Genomic DNA, 21,548 nt, shown 5'->3' with positions numbered 1-21,548 from the left:
GAATAATTCTTCTCTTTTCATACCATAGCTAATCTAGTAATATAGGTCAATAGGATGGTTGGAGGTGTTCGGAAATGGTAGGAGGTGGTCGGCGCTGGCAGAAGGTGATAGGGTGTGGTCGAAAGTGGCCATTGATGGTCGAAGGTGGCAGGGGGAGGTAGGAGGTGTTCGAAAATGGTAGGACATTTCAAAAGTTAAAGTCGACGATGATTCGGTGCATCAATTTTATCGTCACAGATTTTCTTTTTCCATGAGCCATAAAGTATTCAACAACGATAATGCAGTCCTTAAAATTCATCATTTATCTCTGTCTGGAAAGCTAATTCGCGAGGCGTGGTATTCTGTTCTATTTGCATTATTAGTAAAATACCCGTACTCTACATACACTGTTTCTAATCTTTTGCTACATTTGGTTGAATCCCCATGCTTCCACAGCACGAATAGTCGGAAATGTTTTTGATTATCCATAACAAAATAAAAGAAGTAACAAAGCTTAAATTTATTGTCAAAGCTCTAATGAATACATCAAACTGCGGTCGAATCAATTTATTTATTATTTGCACATGACCTCTGTATATTTGATAAATTATTCCTGAATACATTGAAACATATGTATTTATAATGGAATATCATGCAATGGGCTGTGTGAAGTATAAACTATAATTTCTGTAGAATAGCTGCTTTTATGTCAACAGGGCTTTGAGACTCAGTTCAGTTCGTCCTCCTCCTCGTCCACCTCCGACCACCTCCAACAATCGCGAACCACCTCGAACAACCACCGATAACCACCTCAGGTTGTACCTGGAGTAGCAATAAATATTTTCAGTATAAGAACACATCAAAAACATTACGTAAGGATTCATATAATCACAGGTTTTGTTTTTTGGCTGTAATTTTCGATGCGTTGATCGCAGCGTATTGGGACTGCGCCCAATCGATTTCTCTCGCAAAATTACGTCGGAATGGTTCATGAAAGAATTTATTTCAGCACTCTACAAAGTGGCGAAAATTTTCGCCAAAAATTCAAAGGGGCTAGCCTTACCATTGGATGCAGAATATAAAGACAGTTGCCCTAATGGGCTTAGATGTGACAACCGAAAATTGGTGCGTGAGATATTCCAACGGTATAGTTGAGAACTTATTGCAGAACATCAGAGAGTTTCCGATTTCGACATCATGCTGGCTGCATTCACCTATACTTAACCCGTGTGTACTCACCGACTTGTCGGCGATACAAGAAATTAATAATGAGAATAAATATCTTTTAAAATTCGTAGCGAAACAGTGATTTAATTCAAGTATAGGTACCCGAGAGAAAAATGTGTACATAGATCATGGATAAAAATAGATCAGATGTAATAATGATGCAGAGACCAAAAAGTATAAATGTAGGTGCATGCGGTCCGTGTACGACATTGATATATATGATTAATTTATGATTAATATGTGATGCAAACTATAAATTTTATAATTCGCTAGGAAACATACTAGATTATCTACTATAATCGGCTATAATATGACAATAAAAGAATTGTTCGTTTCGATATGGGATTCAATTCGACACGCAGTCTATATATCCCATAACATTAATATCCAGAATTAGGAGTAGGAATAGGAGTGGGATCAAGAGTTGCAGTGAGATCGTAGTAGAAGTAGGAGTAAGATTGAAGTAAAAGTAGGAGTAGGAGTAGAAGTAGGATCAGGAGTAGAAGTAGGAGTTTAGGAGGAGGGCAGGACCTAGAAGGGCAGGGTAGGGTAGGGTAGGGGTACTCCTACTCCTGTACTTCTACTCCTACTCCTACTCGTGATCCTTCTCCTGATCCTACACCCGATCCTGCTGCTACTCCTACTCTTACTCTATTCAATACTTTAGACTGTTATACACACAGCACACAAATCTTCGTCATCCTCGTCCTCCTCCTCGTCCACCTCCTCGTCCACGTCTGACCACCTCCAACGACCACCGCTAACCACCTCGCGTTATAACTTGAATACAAATATATAATTTCAGTATAAGAACACATTAAAAATATTGTGTAAGGAATAATGTAATTAATTAATTCATCAATTATATAATAAATTTTATTAGCGCATTTATATCTACTGAATTTTTGCTCGCGTCAAAAATGAATTGAAATAATTTATTGTAAACATGACAAAAATTTCAGCTACTATATAATTACAATTGCCATTAGATATTATAAAAATATTAAACTCACCGAGCACAAATCCTCGTCCTCCTCGTCCACCTTGTTCTCCTCGTCTCCCTTGTTATCCTCGTCTCCCTTGTTATCCTTCTCGTCCTCCTCCTCGTCTACCTCCGACCACTTCCAACCACCGCCAACCAACTCCAACAACCACTGATAACCACCTCGGGTTATACCTGGAATAGTACTAAATATTTTCAGTATAAGAACACATCAAAAATATTGTGTAAGGATAAATGTAATTAATTAATTAATCAATTATATAATAAATTTTGTCAGCGCATTGATAGCCACTGAATTTTGGCTTGCTCGAAAAATTAATTGAAATAATTCATTGTAAACATGACAAGTTTGAAAAATTCCACCTGACGTATAATTACAATTGCCATTAAATATTATAAAAATGTTAAACTGACCGTGCAAAAATAGTAACATAGCTTTTTGATGTTGGTTTACATGAAAATAGTTGATTATAATGATTTATTTTGTACTATTATCGTCTACAAATGGTTCAAAACTGAACGCAATCAATAATTATACAGCTAAATATTTAAGTAACACCGAAAAAAGGTTAATAATCAAATCAGATCATGGAGAAAAAATATCTTTTATATTGGTTAAAAGTGGAAACCGGGTTCTTTAAATGCTGCCGTATGAAAGATCGGGACAAGTACACATATTTTTTTTTTCTAATCAATCAAATACGATTGTTCGTTATTTTTTTTTTGTTAGGGATATAACTTACGAAGCTTTCTAGAATTTCGAGCGTATTCAGACTCGCATTTGGACAGTACAAGAAAAATTTACTCACCATCAATTGTCGCAAAATGGCCAAGTTATTAGCTGACCATTGAAGCGCCTAGCCGCTGGAATCTCGAATTCGCAGGAAAGATGGAGTGCGTAATTTTTGTCTGAAATGTGAAAACTAAAATTACTTTGAATTGACATATATTTTTATCATCGATAAACTAGAAAACTGAGAAAAAAACATTAAATCGCAGTCATTTTCGTTCAAAATTTTCTTAGTAAAAATCGTTACTATTTACGTTTGAGCTCGCCGGTTACCATGATATCACCGTTTTTTGGGTTATTTGGTACATTGATAATAAAATAGTTCGCAAATTAAAAATAACTAGCTTTAAGACCGGTCGGATGCCCAGTGTAACTGGTTTTTGTGATCGTACGCTCGCTTACTCGTTGTCAATCTTTTTCCAGATGACATAGTTGTAGAGGAGACTGGTGCACGATGACTCCCCAAAAAATTCTGGTATTTGCTTCACGGTATATGTATAAAATGAACACTGTCTTTGTGCATGTGACGCAAACTTAATCTACCCGTAAGATTTTTTCTACCTATATAATGCTACAAATCACGTTTGCACATGTATGTAAGTATAAAGTATTGTGATTTTATGGCAATAAATTTCGTCAAAAAATACCACAGAACAATCAGCTAAGTACTGACAGATTTGAAACACTACGCACGGCTATTTTAGCTCTAATTGAACGACGTTATTGTCATGTATTCCTATGTATATAATGCCAACCACTCACCAATTGCAATTTGTTGATCCTGGTCGTTCGGTTTTTTTTCCGATTCAAAATTTTATCTGAAGCATGCATATTCGTTTGATAGTACAAAACATGAAGCTTTCAATAATCAAACTTGGAAACTTGAAAATTAGTCCGACGGTCAAAAGTCATCACGTCGTCATCCACCATGTGGAGGACCTTGACAGCCAGAACTACGAAACATCAGTCCTGAAATTCAAAAGTCACCAGGTCACGGACCTGGACATCCAGAGTTACGGAGCACTTGTCCTGGAAGTCGAGTTTCTCCAGGTAGTGGAACTGGAGCGCAGAGACTACGGAGCGCTTGTCCCTAAAGTCAAGTTTCACCAGGTAGCGGACCTGAAGCGCAGAAAATACGGAACGCTTGTCCCTGAAGTCAAGTTTCACCAGGTAGCGGATCTGGAGTGTAGAAACTACGGAGCGCTTTTTCTGGATGTCGAGTTTCACCACGTAGTGGACCTGGAGCGCAGAAACTACGGAGCGCTTTTTCTGGATGTCGAGTTTCACCAGGTAGTGGACCTGGAGCGCAGAAACTACGGAGCGCTTGTCCCTGAAGTCAAGTTTCACCACGTATTGGACCTGGAGCGCAGAAACTACGGAGCGCTTTTTCTGGATGTCGAGTTTCACTAGGTAGCGGGCCTGGAGTGTAGAAACTACGGAATGCTTGTTCTGGAAGTCGAGTTTCACCAGGTAGTGGACCTGGAGCGCAGAAACTACGGAGCGCTTTTTCTGGATGTCGAGTTTCACTAGGTAGCGGACCTGGAGTGTAGAAACTACGGAACGCTTGTTCTGGAAGTCGAGCTTCACCAGGTAGTGGACCTTGAGCGCAGAAACTACGGAGCGCTTGTCCTGGAAGTCGAGTTGCACCACGAAGCAGACCTGGAGCGCAGGATCCAGGAAGTAGAAAAACCGATACTCGAAATCTGCGGAGCGCGATTCTCATACGTCCTATCTACTGCACGGTTGTTTCCGGACTGAGGAATTCGGCTAGCTGATTTTCGTCTATACAGATCGATGACGTCAAGAGAAAAAAAAATTTTGGTGTTGTCACTTTCTGAACATCCGAATACCCGAACATCCAAACTTTGGTTTCGAACTTTAATACTATATATGATATATGATGTATGTTGTATGATGATATGATACGAAGACAAGAAATACTTCATCTTTCCTGCCGATTCCAGACTCAAGCGGCTAGGCCCTTCGACGGTCAGCCGTTGACTAAAGATATATTCTTCAGTTAACGGGTCAGCTAATAACGCTGCCGTTCTGCGACAGTTGGATGATAAAAATTTTTGTTCGTACCCTTCAAATGTGTGTTAAATCACACTCGAAGTTTGAAGAAGCTCCGTTCTATCTCTCCCTATCAAAGACAAGATCGCCGACAATCACCTTTTTATAGGTCTTTAAATACTGTCTCATATACGGAGCATCCATTTCATCTCGACCAAAATTAGCGCATCTGTGATGTATTAGTTACTCTGAATTTATTTCCATACGAACACTTCTCGAAAAACAATTCTGCTTCTCTACCCAACGTAGATACTTCACTTGCAACTAGCTAAAACAGCGTTTCGATTCTATGCCTACGAAAATTCAATTAATGTTATAGAATACATGGTGGAGCAGGGAGACGAAGAGGATGAAGGTGGTCGGCGGTGGTCGGAGGTGGTCGGAGGTGGTTGCAGCTGTTCGGAAATGGTAGGGGGCGGTAGGTGCTGGTAGGAGGTGGTAGGAGGCAGCAGGGGGTGGTAGGAGGCGTTTGGCGGTGGTTGGAGCGGGTAGGAAGTGTTTGGCGGTGGTTGGGAAGCGATCGGCGGCGGTCGAGAAAGACGAGGACGACGAACGGCGAGGAGGAGGAGGAGAAGGACGGGGACAAGGTGGTCGAGGAGGACGATGGTCGTCGGAGGCGGTTGGCCGCGGTTAAGCGTCTTTCCACGGGGATGATCGAGCTGATCGACATATCTAAGTCGCAGTCGACAAGTAGTCTTACGTACTCATTTTGTACCGACTCAATCTCAAGCTTTCATACCGACACTACTTCGGCTGCTACGAATGTCGGTGCGAGCCCGTTAGGTAAAGTCGACTGAGCAAAACCCTCTTACGCTCCCAGGCCCACCTGGGCCCACTTGCCCGCCGAAAACTGGTCACAAAAATTTACCCGGGGGTATCCGTCTTTATAAAAAGTGTAGGTCCGTATCTCAGTCATTTCTAACGTAGATCGCTGATAATATTTATTATGAAAATTGATGAAATAAATAAAATGACGTTACATCAAACATGGCCGATTGGAATTACCGACTTGTCGAATATTCACCGCTTTTACGATTTCAGAATTGCTTTCACTTCCGAAAGGGAGATACAGACGTATAAAAGCACACACGTAGCCTGAGAGAATCCATGCCATCATTAATCTTTTTGTAAACATGTCACGATTCAACAAGGAAATATTCAGGTGACAGGAGCCCGCTCATGATCCACAAGAAGTATGTCTCGACTTGTGATTTCATTCGTCGGATCTAACGGAACTGGCTAATGAAATCAGCGGCCTTGGCTCAACGTTGTTGAACGTCAAGTGTTGTTTATGACGTAATGAAATGGATATTTACAAGCCAGGTCAGCGGCGCTTTAATTCTGAACTGACTTAGGGCAGTTGAGCGTACGAAGATGCGTCATTTGCAAACTTTCCGCACATCAATATTGCATTAGAAACTATTGGTATTCAATAAACGAAATGAATTTTTCTACCCCATATTAGTGATCAGCTTCATCTCTAAAACCTCCTGCACTTATAGGAACGACAATTACCCATCTAAATTTAAATGATATTTCCAGTAAGTTGGAGGCTCAAATGTACTGACTCTGGAACAAAAGGGCCAACGGATTTTGTATTTTGTAAATATTTTATTGATAGTGCATATTTGCTGCTAGTGGCATGGTAATATACAGTTTATTGAGCAGGAGAATAAGATCTAAGGAACCTGCAATAGGTAGAGAACATAAATTTTTCTCTATGAATCGTCGGGAAAGTATGGGGTTTAAGTTTGTTTTACAATGACAACAACAACAACAACAATAATAATAATAATAATAATAGTGTACGTTTTAATATAAATTTATATATTTATGTATAATTTTAACAGTGAAAAAAAATTTATTTACATAAATTCATCCTTTCTCACCCACTCTAACAATAAGTGAGTCTCATCTCATTCAAACATTTACACATACGCAACACCACACGTGCGTACTTTCCAAATACATCGTTGAAATCGCGAAAAAAATGTAAATTTGAAATTGACGGGTAGTCTGTTCGTATAATTAAAATTTATCGGTAAAATTAAAATTGAATGTCAGTTTTACTATCGCCTACTAAATTAGGGTCGTAGTCTTTTCAGGGACTTAGTACGTATACCTATGCATACGTACGTATAATGCATATACATATGATTAAGGTACATGCTACTACAAAAAAAAGTTTTAAAAAGTTTCATCAAGACTTGAACAGCGATTTTGTTAAAAGCAACATACAATACATATATTGTATGAAAATTGTGCGAAATTTGTTGGACTGTTCAAAAATGAAAATAATGAAACACAAGATATTCGACAAGATACTTTTTTCCGGAGAGTTTGTGGCACTATTTATCGATCTGATCTTATAAACATGTCGGATGGAAGTCTATGCTAATATTTTTTTGTTCATTTTCCGTATTAGAGTATTAATATCACAAAAATGTATTCATATGCAACGAATGGTGTATGAAAAAAAATTGTAACGATAAAAAAAAAAAAAAACAAATGTCGGTAGAAACTAATTCACTCGTTGCAAAGACGTCAATTAGAAATACAGTGATCAGCTCTGTTCATGCACGACGATAAAACTTGACAACTGACTCTCAGATCAACATTCATCTTGTTGATTCATATATGTAAATGAAAATTGAGTCTTTATGAGGTGAAGATGGCGTTAGAGACGCTCATTTTATTGCACGTGCCTATAAGTTGTTGTCAATTTTTCGGGTTTTTTCGGCGCATCGACTGACAAGAATCATGAAAATTGATAAGATTCCAGGAACTCCTAGTACTACAATAATTATATGGTATCTAGTTATTATATTATTGGATTTTCATATTTTCACCTATGCTCCACTTTTGTGCAAAGGTCTCATAAATCTTCAAAAAAGATTAAAGAAATATATCAAAAAATCATTGAGTTAACAACAATACTTAGTACCCGATTAGTTCAACCCATGTGTTTAAATCATGAATCCGATGAAAATTAATCTTACATAATTCATTTTTATGTAAATGTTCATCATGCTGCATCAGATGGTAACAGCACGCGCACTTTCGAAGAATACACTTTGTTTTGAGAAGGGTGCAAAGCTACCCTGGAAATTCCACAGAGTGATGTAGTCTGTTACACATTGTATATTTATGCGTTTGACTAGCATTTCACATGCCTGCATGGTTATCCGTTATTATCTCTGGTAGGATTGAATATTTCATTGAGCTGGCGGATGCCTTGCATTGTCGTAGCTGTAGTCAACCTTTCAAAGCTGTTCATCACACTGTTTTCGTTTCCATCGTTATAGGTGGCTGTCTCAGTTTCTACCATCCGTTCATTCGCGACCTTTGTAATTAGATACATTGTCACTGGTTATCATTACTATGAAATAATTTATTATTTCCCAATCTCTTATTTAGGATAGTGATTTTATGGCTGGATTTTGGATAACTGCGGAGTTTAGTACGTTTTATTCAAATTCTGTACACGGATAGTGGGCTTCAATTGAATGCGCATGACATTACACTCTCCCTTTGCGAAGAAGCTACGAGTTCAAAGTATACACCCGGCTTCTGGGTGCCAATTAATAGCATGCAATAACTAAAAAATGTATTTTGCATCTTAATATGAACAATTACTATTTTAATTAAAGGCATTCCTTTTATAAAAACTTCTAGTATTAATGAACGTGCCTTCAAAGAAGTATAATCGATATAGAAGATAAAAAAGAAAGTGAATTCTCATCAAGTTCTGATTTAGAATATGCCGAACACAAGATACACGTAATACATTGCTGAGTAAAACCCTTGTAAATAATTACCTGAGAGTCCCAGTTATGAGGTAGCGGAAGGTTACTTGATAGATTTTGTGCTAAATTGACAGAGAAAAGGTTGTCCAGGTCAGGAAGCTCGCTCCATACAGGAGGGGCAGACTGTTGGCTATCCATGTTTGATATATTGCTCGCCTCCATTCCTTCTCTGATATTCTCCACTGGATTTTGAATTCCTGTCGGTTTAAGTCTTTGATTAAGTATTTTCATGAATTATCCAAAACTAAGACTATAAAATTGCTGTATTGATACAGTATATAAAAAGGATTGGTATGCATTTTAGAACCTGAAATTTTACTGACTTTTACAGGCATTGTAGCTGAAACATACGGGTTTTCTGCTGATGATCGCTTAATAACGATATATTTAAAAAAAATTACAGTACTCCTAATATTGTCCAACAAATGATTTGTTTAAATCTATTTAATGACGACAGGCTGTAATTTTCATAAAATAAAAAAGAAAGTGTTGGTAAGAATTAATATAATATTTTTTTAGAATTAACATAATAATTACAGCTCTGTGCATGCCGAGCTATAAAATCCTGCTAATTTCTGTTAAATTGATGAAATTCCAGTCTCATTTACGAAATTTCGTGACGTTTCCATGTTTGTACGACATTTTTTGACTTTGTCTCGTTTTCCAGGTTTTCCCTATTCGTACGAGCCCAGGTTAATATCGTAAAAACCGATTATTCTCTTTATAATTCATACAGGATTTAAGAAGACTATTGTCTACTATTATCGTCACTGTATTATGAGACAACGTCTCAAGGATATTATTCATAAAATTGAATTTGTGTGCTCACCAGAAATACCAGGCTGGGGAAAATTTGATCCAGGGTGTTCCGTATTCATTTCGTCTAACTTATCCTGCGGGTGATGCATGTACAACTGCTGGAACATAGGTGGTTCGCCATATGGCTGTTGTTGCAGCTGCTGGTGAATATGCGGAAGTTGAATGTTGTAGCCAGTGGCTCCAGTTGTCTGTGGGTAAATCATCGGCGATGGAGTGCGGCCTGGTGATATGGGTTGCCTGTGGAATACTTAAAGCATTAAATAGGGTAATTTTGGATATTGATGTCAGAACCTCACTCAAGAACTCAAAACAATTTCTAGTCATTCAGCAAGCGAGCAACGAATGCAAGCTCAAATCGATGCTAGTAAATTGGTAAAAATCGTGAAGGAATGATCACCTGTAGGTCAGCATTGAAGTAGAAGGTTGTAGCAAAGGTGTTCTGTCGTCCTTGGGATATGGGTGTTTGGAAGTCCCAGATTCTACTGGAAATGGTGAAAGACCATGATCGGCTGGTTCAATTTTTATTTTATTCAAACCACAGCCTACAGCCTGGTACTGTACGGCACCATCTGTAAATATTCCGCAGTACTATCAGAATTAGTATAGAAATCCTAGAACAACAGCATTAAGAGCAAGCCTTACGTAAGCCATCGTTTTGTAAGCACTGAAAATGTGGCAAAACTTATTCATTAAATTTTATCCAAAATTTGATCAAAACTGCGATCAATGAGTTAGATTTCGTTAAAAAGAGATGGGTAATGCGATGTGGAATGAAAAATGGATATATAAGTATAATCGAATACAGAATTTGTTAGTACTAATATTACAGCGGAATAGTTTGGAAGGCTAGGGTGATAGTTAGGTGAAGCGTTATAATATTTGCATGCTAAAGTACCACACATAAACACTCAGAGCATTATCAGATATAAAAACACTGACAAATAACATTTCAATAAATAATCGGCAAAGAAAATGAGAGTAACTAAATTCGTCACTGCTAATCAGGGATACATGCTAAATATTTGTTTTGACGAATCACACAAACTCCAAAAACAAGAATTAAAATACAAGGAACTATTTTGTTACGACGTAAAAACCAAATGCTAGAAATATATTTATCATGTTGAGGTCGTACCTGATTGTTTTTAATTTAACAGGAGCAGTGTGTTTGATCTGAAACGTGTGACCTGGGTGTAGGTGCAAAACAGTGATTTCGTTGGCTCAGCAAATAATAATATATTCTATAATTATTCGATACAGATAATAAATATATACTTTTTTTTTTCAATTTTTCTGTGCTTTTCTTTTCGTTTTGTCAGAAAGCTTTCGTTTGTAAAAATTTTTCGTACAAATATTGCACAACATTATTTCATTCATAACGTATTTAATATAGTTTCAAAGCACATTGTTATTTAAAAACTTTTCAAATATCGAGACACCGGTCACCTACCACGACGATTATCAATGAACCACGAGAAAGTATTATCGATCTTTCGGATCGTTAAGAACTGCAAGAAATGTAATTTTCATATTCAAATTTTTATTTCGGTGTGGATAGACGTGCACACTAACTATGCAATTATTGTGAAATCTTTAGTAAGTAGATGCCGGTTGCTCTCAAGTTGAAAAGATACAAATACCTATTAATATATTCATATAAAATGCATTCTTAAAAAAGTACAAAATACAGGATCACCATGAGAAAATATGTGTGACATTTTTATATTGACTACATGAATACATCTTATTTGTTAATATGTCCCCCTCTTCCGACTATTAAAGCTTACTTGAACAGATTAAAGTTATTGAAGATTCCTCATAACGATATAGAAGAGAGCAGAAGTATTAGTCCAAAGAAATTAATGTTTCACCAGAATTGTTGAAGTTCTTATACCTATGCACAGGTAGTAGTGGAAGAAGAAGTAGTAAATTGTTTTCATTGAATGAAGAGATCGAAACTGTAGAATGAAAATAAGGGAGATTCTTGTAACCAATTCTGAAGAGCATTTATGTGTTCACGTAAACTTTTAGAGTGCAAAATGGGTAGGATTTGTTCGACGATTTAGTTATTTGTTATACATATACGTATATGATAATATACGAAAATTGTAGAAGAAAAATTGTCTGAAACTATTAGTGATTTAGAAATATTTTTTACTCCCAAAGATAGTCTGAAAAACCATTATTCATAGTATCATATACAAAGCTGCCTAATAGTACGCTATATAGAAAGAAACAAGTAGGATTTATATTACAGTTCTTAATCAAGAAACAGAGTGCAATTATTGAGCTTTGAAAGCAGACTGGATACGAGTAATATTTTTTCACTTCGAAAGCACTTCTTTCAAACCTTTCAAGCAATTTGATATTACATATATTATATCAAGGAGATTTACACGTACACAGATTAATTCATGGCAATCGGTATAGCTTGAACAGACACTGATTTCTATCGCTCGATATCCATTCTGCTCAACGAAATTCATTAATATATTCACAAGCTGCCTAGCAATAGAAATGGTTCATAGGTTGAATACAGGCCTCAAAGTTGTGACTTTCTATCAAGTCAATGTGAAAAATGACCACATCACAAGACTGCTTCTGAATCGGTGATATTCACTGACAAACTGTGAGATATATCACCGGCACTCTCGTACTTTAAATGTATACAAAATATTGATAAAGAATAACTTTAGTGGAGTAGGAAATCATTGATAAGAGGCAAAGGATCTGTGTGATTGAACAATTAGCTGAAAAAATAGACAGCTCTTTACAAGATACAACATATCGCAGAATTAAATTTGAAGTATTCTGGCGATAAGGTAAAATTGACTGCTTTTGAATGAAAAAATATACGTTTTAGGCCAAAAGATACAGAATCCTGTGACTCTTTTACTGCGGTATGTATACTTGGCTTTCACTTAGAATGATACCAGCACCATTTAGCTCAAGGCACCCAGGCAATAGCAAAAAGTGATTAATTATTTGCTTATACTCACGTCTTTCGGCTTCTGCCTGAAAATGCCTCAACAGATTGACGTTGGATTCGTTAGTATATTTTCTTTTTCGTTTCAATGTGGTATCTACAAATGATTCACACGTTAGAAAACACTATTCTGAGGTGTAAAAGACACTTCGATTCGCATTAAAAGCATCAAAAATCTCCCAACAAATCAATATTATTCTTCAATGTGAAAGCTGTTACCGCCTCGCAGAAGTGTCATGTATTACTTAATATTGCACGCCACATGATATATTAATAATAATATTCGGTATAAAAGAAGGCCACACAGTTCAAAGTTTAAAGGTAACGTTGCTTATTTCCAGTTTTTGGGGGCCTACAACAATACTCAGTACCTAGCACCTTGCACCCTGTTCTGTTCCAAATAGACTTTTAAAAATATCACTTTTCACCCGATGTAGGGCATCGAAGATGTCTAAAATAATTTTTACTTTGAAACGTTTTTCCATCTGGTTTTTTTCTCTTTCTCTTTTTATCAATAATACTGCTTCTCATTCTGTGCTACAAGTCATTTGAATAGAGAACAAGATTAGGATGTTAATATGAAACAACCATAACGTGGTTTAAAATTGTTTGCAGCGCTAGCACAAATAATTTTAGATAAACTATCACTTAAATTTTGTTTGCTGATAGCAACCAAATATAACGTTTCTCCGCTCTGCGAATTAATAGAAAACAATATATATTTGACAGTTAAATATTTCTCATGGTAACAAAGGAATTTATCCCAAAATATCCTCACCCAGTCCAAATATTTTGCTTACTTTCTTGTTGTACAAATAACGATCTGCTTTATACCGACAGAATAAATCCAAACATTTTTGTACACCTGCTTTGTCAGAATATTATAAATTTATTTATTATTTTACGCAAAAATAGCACCAAGGAAACCGAAGGCGGAGCAATATTCAATTCGTTTGAAAAATCTAAACCTAAACTTAAACATTGCAGTTGCTGCATACTGTTTGTCAACAGTAATAAATCGCTATTTCCTGTATGTACTAGATATTAAATGAAGTCAGTATGTATACTTATACATAATTCGCAGGAAATCCTTAAAATGTTTCCATTGCTTTTAGGGGGTGATCAATAATCAATTTTGAACAGTAAAAACAGAGAATGAATTTTTACAATTCGTTTGCATTATAAAAGGAAAGTGCTGATGAACCATTATATTTCTACCAACACAACGACAGTTGACTAATAATTAATAGTACCATATATTGACTAGATCATTGCAGAATAGAAAATGAATTCTACTGGCAAAGAACTAAAAAAAAAAAAGCGTAAACTAACAGAACTGTTTATTTAAAAACGGTCGATAGTTATCGATTTCGGTTGATCAGACTCTAATCGTTTTCTAATCCAGCTGAAATCTCATTTATGGGGCAAAGTCAATGAATGCATATATTATTTCTAATACTAATCGAGATATTATTAAAATAATCACATTTTGCAGCGACTTGCGAAGCACCAAATTTTTCCGGTACTCAAATTTCTCTCAAATTCCGATGTAAAAATGGATAAATCGGCCCATATAAGTTAGGATTTGACTACTGACAAAAATCTAATTATTGCTTGATTTTTGCATATTTAATTTTTGCATATTTAATTTTTGCACAATTTAATTTAAGGGATTTTTTGTAAAAACACCTAGCAACAATAATAATTGTTGACAAACATTTGATTTACGACCAATGAACCATTAAAGGTATGTTTAGTATGGAAAGAATCATCAAAGTTTCTACGAAAAATGCAATTGAAAAACTTATTTGACATGACGTATCTTATATTAACGTTCATACATAAAGTCAGTTTAATCTGCTCTGTAATAGTAATATCTGAAAATGACTTGGGAATAAGAATAGATTGCACATTATGCAATTGCAGTGCATATTGGACTGTGACAATAAATAATACACTGCATTCACACACTTTTTGAGTAAAATTAGCCACGCAACCATTAATCATTGTTAGGATCCACCAAACATTGAATGATGTTTGTCAATTCTTGAAGGATTATTGGCTTTGTTTCTCACCATGGGCTCTAAAAATGGACGTCGAATCTGACTTTGTAAGAGCGTGTATATCGAAGTTATTAAATATTTCTTAGATGCTCAACAATCAGGAAACACATTGGGTAGTGTAATTGCTTCTTGACCATGCATAACTAACTCAATCGCTCAACGAATTACGACAATGTACTAAATGATGTTTTAGGAATCAATTTTGTCTGACAGTATTTTTCCCCCCTCCACAGGGCTGTAATAAAACGACATTTCATCAAATTCAGAAGCAGTGGCATGAGGAGCCATAGTTGTGTACAGAGCGTAGTGTTCGGCTTCTGTAAGCTCGATCCCGTAAGGCGGGGACTCGTCACCATCCAGTCTAAGTGATTTGACACTAGTTACGCTAGTCATGCTTGGTCGTGGAAGACTGGATGAAGATAAATTGTTGAGGCTGTCTTTGTATAAAGTGGAAGCGCTGCTGCCTATGATCAAATTTGATTGACTGCCTGCTTCAGGTGTAGCTTCCGTAGTCACGGTTTCAGACTTATCTTTTTTAGCCTTTTTGGCAAAAAGTTTTGAAAACAATCCAGGCTTGGACTGTTTTGTCAGAGTGCTAGGCGGTGAGGGTAAATTTTTATGAGGTGCTTTAGGGCTGGAGCTGGATTCGTTGAGAGTATGGGTTGACGAGGGACGTGGCAAGGTAGGGACAACAGGTAAAACAGGCATCGATGGAGTTTTACGAATTCTTTTGGGTGGGAGCGGAGGAAGTCTCTCGTCCATGTCTCTTGACACATCTCTCTTTGGGGCGAGAGGTGGCGGGGATATAGATATGATAGGGCTTTGCGCAGGTAAAGCAACATCTTCATATTTTCGATCCACGGTAACGCTCGGGGGATTTAGTAACTGAATCGGATTTTTCATTGCCATTTGAAGACTGGTATATGTTTGATTATCGTAAACATCTATATCCATTGGCTGATCCCCAAGGTTTTGTTCAAGGGCATCGTTCAACAACTTCACCTGATTGTCAGCATAGATTTGATCACTTTCAGCCACTGCAGAGAGAAGCAGCTCGTTCAAGGACTCACTACCTTCCTCTCCATTCCCTACATTATCGTTAACATTCTCATTCAATTTTTCTTCTCGAGTTTTGTCCACCCACTTACCAACCTCTGTGTAATCGAACCAGTCGGACTTGCCATCTTTGGAGAGACTAGCTACATCCGATACTTCAGCATTTTTGCCAGTTACGGAGTTTTTCTGCAAAGCTTCGAACCCTATTTCGTCACATCTGTTCAGTTGGCCAAAATCTAGCTCGTTATTTTTAACTACACGCTCACTATTCAGTACAGAGTTACAATTATTATTGTGTACAGTATCTGTAGCAAATTTTGTTTCAGTTACATTATTACTATCGGTAATACAGTTGGTCACGGAGTGGCAACCCGATTTTTCATCGTAATTAAGGGAGTCGGCTTTATTACGCGATTCCTGATTACTTTTGACTTTGTAAAGATCGTTTAGAGCTCGCAGAGCGGCAAGTTTATCGTGCGACTTTTCAAACTCAAGATTATTGTTGTTGAACTCATCGATTGTTCGTGATATTTTAGGGCTAGCGTTTGAAAGCAGTGCAGCCTCGGTGGCTAAAATTTTGTCAAAAGTATTGTAATCGGCCTTCTTCTTCGCAAAGGCCTTGCGCAATAACCAGAATGCAGGCCTACCTGAATCCAGAGGGAGGAATTCAAATGCAAGTGGTTCACTCGTCGCACCGTCTGTAGGCCTGAGCAGTTGGATGAAGACTTTCACAGGATGATCCACTTCGAGAGTTCGATATCGCGGAGTTCTGAATGTTATCGCTACCTGTTTCAATAAAATGAAGACTCACCATGTAATTCTAACACGCAAAGAATTCATTTCATTCACTTGAATAGATTTGAAACCCGATTTCTAAAATAAGCAAAAATATGGAACATGGTGATTAACGATACCTGTTTGTGAACGTTCATAGGTTGGAAGTCAGCAAAACCTTCCCAAAGTACTTGTCCATCACGCTCTTCGAAAAACCTAACTTTAATATCTTCTTTGGCAACCTTTTCACATAATAGAATAATTTCTTTGCCACCTGCTACTGTGCAACAGCAGTCACTCAATTTACAGATCACCAAATCTGACATTGCCTCTGTAACAATTTAATATTTGCAAATGTAATTTAACTGTCGCTTCTCATTATCTTAGTTAATAATGCATAAAATTTCATGTGAGTATAACAAAAAATTCTTACTTTTGTCATATATGGGATCTGAAACGACAGGCTGTAGAGCGACAGAAAATTTTCCCTTTTTCGTACTTTCCAAAAATACTTGAAAACAAAGCCTGACTGCATTCAAATCAATGCCAGTAGGCTGAGTTCTGTGCGAAAACCCCGCTGCAATAATAAAATTCATAACATTATTTGATTAGTATCTTCAGATAAAAACTATCTGATATAGCAAAAAACATGTCTGTCTCCTGGTGTGGGAAATTTCTTTGAAGTGTATCATGTTTGATTTACTAGGAATATTTACTTTAAATAATATAACTTACTCCGAAAGGGGTCTACACGAATCTCTTCCCTCACTTTTAACGCCTCCTCAATGTCCTTCTTTTTGACACATTGAATGCCAAGATTAGAAAATGTCACCGTCATACTTTCAGGAGGAATTTCCAGAGTGCAAATACCTTTGTCGCATGATTCTTTACCAACCAAATTATGCGGATGTGGCCTGTATGGTGGGTCTTTAGTAACACAGGATACTACGACGATTGCACGACCCGTATGACCTTCTACCTACATTAATGTAACAGTCATGTTAGAGATGTACATCAATGGCGATAGATTGCTGTTTCAATGATTAAATGGCAGCTGAAATCTTACTTGAATTTTGGGAAAGGTCTTGTTTTCAGGTGTGCTATTCACCCCTGGTATACTACCAGCGGATCTGCCTTCGCATTCATATCGAAAACGAAGCGCTTTGCTCGCTGGTTGTTCAATGATATTTACGTAGGGCTGCCTACGGTTGCCTCCTGAACCGGCTGAGCCCATCCCCACATTCTCCACACCACCTCCAGAGTACATCATAAATGTGCTCTGTTCTTCTCCTTGACAGTCCACAAACCCAGGATCCGTTTGAATGACTTCAACTGAGTGCACGGAGAAGTAGAATGGTATAAATATGGTTTACGTTGGTTGTTCTATGGGATATATGGATTTAGAACAAGTATATTTTTGCTGAAAGACGAATTTCTCTGGTAAAATAACAACTTTTATCAATAAAAATTGTAGCGAGCAGTTATAGTCATTTTAATGCGGACATGGACCTCGGACATGTTTCGGTAAAATTCAACTCTGTGATCACTAGCTGTATTTCATGCTGCCTATTCTTTATTGAAAAATAATCAATATATAGCTAGTTGATTATGCTTCGCTTTTAGACTGAACTTTGCCAGTGTAGCATCAACGGAGCTGAGAGTAGATCTAGACTGAGCTGTAGTAATATCACTGTAATATCAAAACTATGTAGTAAGGAATAGTCCGGTTTGCCTAATAAACCTATATTGTATTCCCTGGCATGTAAATCTCATTATTACTTTTCAACTGTCTTTGAAATTTATATTCTCAATGCTAAGCAGATTTTTTTACTCTTATATGGTTTAACTTCAAAGAAAACAGCATATCTATACTCACTGACATCACTTATGTTTATATTTCCATCCGAAACTCCATGGGTCTGTTCCATACCTTTAGCTAGTTGATAGTCAGTTTTATTGGCATCTGAAACAAGAATAAATTGCGTCTTCATTAGCAACAAAAAATGTTTGGTTACAGATTGGAGGAAGCAAATTCACGGATTAAAGTAGGAGGTAAAATTTTTCATGCGTGTCGTTCATTCCATGCAAGACAGATCAGTCACTTTACGGATGTTCCTTTAACTTTGTATGTCGATATTCCTTAGAAAATTACATTTTTGTACTAAACACGTTTCACAGGTAATTATGTAAGGATCGTCGAGTAATTTGCTATCAAATATTTCTATAATTTCATTGATAAATTCATTACTCTATCATCGATTGTGGTAGATGAAAATTTTTTCATTCAATAGATGTCGCAAGAGATACAGATGTGTTAAAAAAATAGAAAATATTGGACAAATTGTTTTTAATCTTTTGTCACCAATAATTTCTCAAAGGTTCTTCAAAAATTGCTTAGAATCGTCAAAATTTTGAAAAGAAAATTATGTATAGTCCCTAATGTGTGATGTATCGAGGGAAGAACAACTAGAGACATATTTAGAGTTCAAAGGCTTTAGTCTTACTGCTAATACTGAGCGCCGGGGTCGAACCCCACTCCTTATTTACCGCTCTTATATACTCTTATTACATATAATTGTACGCATATACTACAAGTGTAGTGCTGCTTGTGAAACGATTTGAATGTTTTGCCACGTCTTTACGAAAAAATCTTTAAGTTTATGGTGTGTACAAAGTGGTATCGTTTAAACTCAAGGTAGAGTAGTGGCACCTCGACAAGACACTCCGCAAAATATATCAGTCTTTTTTCGAATTTTTATTTATCACCCAGGCAATGTTTTAAAAAATGCCGAAGAATTAATTCTTCTTAACTGAACACTTTAAAAATTCAGTGTTTCCATACGATCTATTTTTATTTTCTTACACTGCAATTCTTTTGTCACCTGTGTTGAGAGAGAACAATTCTTCACGGACTTGGCATTTATAAAGATACAGTAATGAAATATTTATCAAAACTTTCTACAAAGATATCCGAGAGGTGACGGATATGTCTCGTGCTGAATGTCCCAGACGTCTAGGCGTTTATGCCAAAAAGACGTTGAATTATAAATGGGCGATGTGTGGAGAAAGTATTGAACTGTTAAAGCGTGAACGCAATGTGAGATACTGTTTCAAAATTTAGCAGCTGTTGATGCAGAAATTACCATTTTCTGTATTTTTTATATTTTTGTGAGATCGAAATGATTTTAAATGCCGATCACCATCGTTATTTCATTGAAGAAGCAAGAATGAGAACGAGAGAAAATACATCTCATGTAGGTGTGTAATCATAGTTTGCTTTCCTGAACTCTGGAAATAACGCTGTAAGAGCGATGGAACAGATCGAGTTTGATTTACAGGGAAATCGATTATTACCATTATTGTTTAAGTATAATAAACAGAATCGAGGATCTTATCCTCCAACCACAAAAGAAGTCTAAATATATAATAAGAGTTACGAAATTTATAATGGAAATATTTATTTCTCGGTTCATTGAACCGATTCCGGTTTGAACCGAGGCCACGCTTCATGCTGGTAATAACAGCACCGTTTCTAGTAATCTATATTTTTGTGTCGGTCAAATTGTATGTGAAAGAAATTCTAATGCCTATGTTGTACGTAGTATTACTACGAGAAATAAAACTGAATGAAATGGCGCTACTTTGATCTACTTCAATGAAAATTTTACACTAGTGAGTTTTTATGATTTATATCAAGTCGAGCCAATCTATGCTACTAGCCTAAATCTAGAAAGAGTGTCTAACTTGGCAGCGTGGCTATGAGGAAAGAGTACGGCAGCTTGAGGTGAACTAGAGGAATGGTTTATCACACATCAGAGATAAACCAAGAAGAAAAAACAGAGCGAGGTAGAGAGATTAAGACAATGCGTGGCGGAGGTTGTCGCAGGACTTGGAGATGGAATGGAACGAGGTAAAGGATGACACTGCAATGGGGAGAAATTAGTAATTGAACAGCTGTTCGAAAATAACCTTTAAGTTAAAAAAAAAAAGAGAAACAGTTTTGGTCTATAAATTGTTTACGGATGAGAAACGGAGTTCTGGAATAGTGAAAAGATTGTCGAGGTGGTTCTGACTTGGTTACTGTATTCCGGGCGATTCCGGGAGTTTGGGAGGCGCAACGCTGATCGAATCATTATTTTTGGAGAGCCTAGGTCTCCCCAGCTATAATTAAACTATCGTAGGACAATGTGATACTCGCCTGTTCGAGGCCCATGTTATGGTACTGAGATCGACGGAGATGGTGCGCGACGAGGAAAGTTGTTCCGTACTGACTCCTGTCAAGGCCTTACCCGGGAACAACTGGTTTTATGTGTAAAATATTATCACTTGACAGAGCACGCTGCTCAGATATCACATTGCCACCTTATTTCAGGGTACTAACACCGTACCGAGTTTATCCGGAGGTAAACTTTCACGCTCGAGCACTCGACACCAACCCCCTTCGTCACAAATAGCGAAGGAAAATTATTTTTGGCAAAGATGACAACATTTTTCGGGGAAGCGAATCGAACTTCTCACCATTGGCTCAAACGTGTCACGTGACCATACTAACCTCGCGCAGCTTATGCTTCGATATACTGCGCGCCTCGTGACAAGCATGGCCGACTCGCGCCGTTTCATTCAAACGTTCGAATTTCTGTTCGACGCAATTTTCGTTTATTTTGTATGAAATAATACATCTTTCGTGTCATACGTATCAAAGTATTTGCCCGTCAAGTTTGCTACTCAGTTTCCTGAATTTTTATGATGTGTATTCTTAAAAATGATCTTGAAAACTGTTATCTAAATGGAAAAATATACCACAATCACACGTTTAAAGTAGACTAACATTTTTTCACGATCCCGAATCTAGTTCGCTCTGCGATCGTAGCTAATTATATACTCCAGCGAACGGCTAAAGAGTTTGCAAATGATGGCAGGCTCGAAAAATTTCACATTCCGGAAATAGTAGCGAGGTAAGGAAACGTGTAGG

The 21,548-nt window shown here is 37.0% G+C and overlaps 1 protein-coding gene across 4 annotated transcripts; it reads right to left on the bottom strand.

Moving 5' to 3' along the window:
- Positions 1 to 6,668: 6,668 nt before the first annotated feature.
- Positions 6,669 to 21,099, bottom strand: LOC124301089 (embryonic polarity protein dorsal-like). Of its 4 annotated transcripts, XM_046755776.1 has the most exons (12): positions 20,775 to 21,091; positions 18,453 to 18,539; positions 17,643 to 17,908; positions 17,312 to 17,555; positions 17,010 to 17,153; positions 16,717 to 16,907; positions 16,450 to 16,588; positions 12,697 to 12,780; positions 10,095 to 10,266; positions 9,708 to 9,934; positions 8,891 to 9,075; positions 6,669 to 8,415 (listed from the first exon to the last, which is right to left on the bottom strand). In XM_046755776.1, exons 2-12 carry the CDS (start codon positions 18,502 to 18,504, stop codon positions 8,254 to 8,256), a joined length of 1,866 nt encoding a protein of 621 aa, XP_046611732.1. In that variant the 5' UTR covers positions 18,505 to 18,539; positions 20,775 to 21,091; the 3' UTR covers positions 6,669 to 8,253. The 4 variants fall into 4 exon arrangements, 3 of the variants coding, with proteins under 3 accessions (XP_046611732.1, XP_046611733.1, XP_046611731.1); XM_046755777.1 differs by lacking the exon at positions 12,697 to 12,780; XR_006907396.1 differs by lacking the exons at positions 6,669 to 8,415; positions 8,891 to 9,075; positions 9,708 to 9,934 and having other exon boundaries at positions 10,202 to 10,266; positions 12,697 to 16,588; positions 20,775 to 21,099.
- Positions 21,100 to 21,548: the final 449 nt, after the last annotated feature.

This window comes from Neodiprion virginianus, chromosome 3 (genome assembly GCF_021901495.1).
Source record: "Neodiprion virginianus isolate iyNeoVirg1 chromosome 3, iyNeoVirg1.1, whole genome shotgun sequence".
In the NCBI taxonomy this organism is placed as follows: domain Eukaryota; kingdom Metazoa; phylum Arthropoda; class Insecta; order Hymenoptera; family Diprionidae; genus Neodiprion; species Neodiprion virginianus.
Note: the sequence above shows the minus strand (reverse complement) of the source record. Positions and strands in the feature narration are given on the sequence as shown.

Coding starts and splice junctions, on each gene's coding strand:
- LOC124301089 (XM_046755775.1), bottom strand. CDS start 18,504: ATGGAACAGACCCATGGAGTTTCGGATGGAAATATAAACATAAGTGAT. Junction 17,556..17,642: donor AGACCTTTCCCAAAATTCAA/GTAAGATTTCAG, acceptor ACATTAATGTAG/GTAGAAGGTCATACGGGTCG. Junction 16,589..16,716: donor CTATGAACGTTCACAAACAG/GTATCGTTAATC, acceptor TTATTGAAACAG/GTAGCGATAACATTCAGAAC.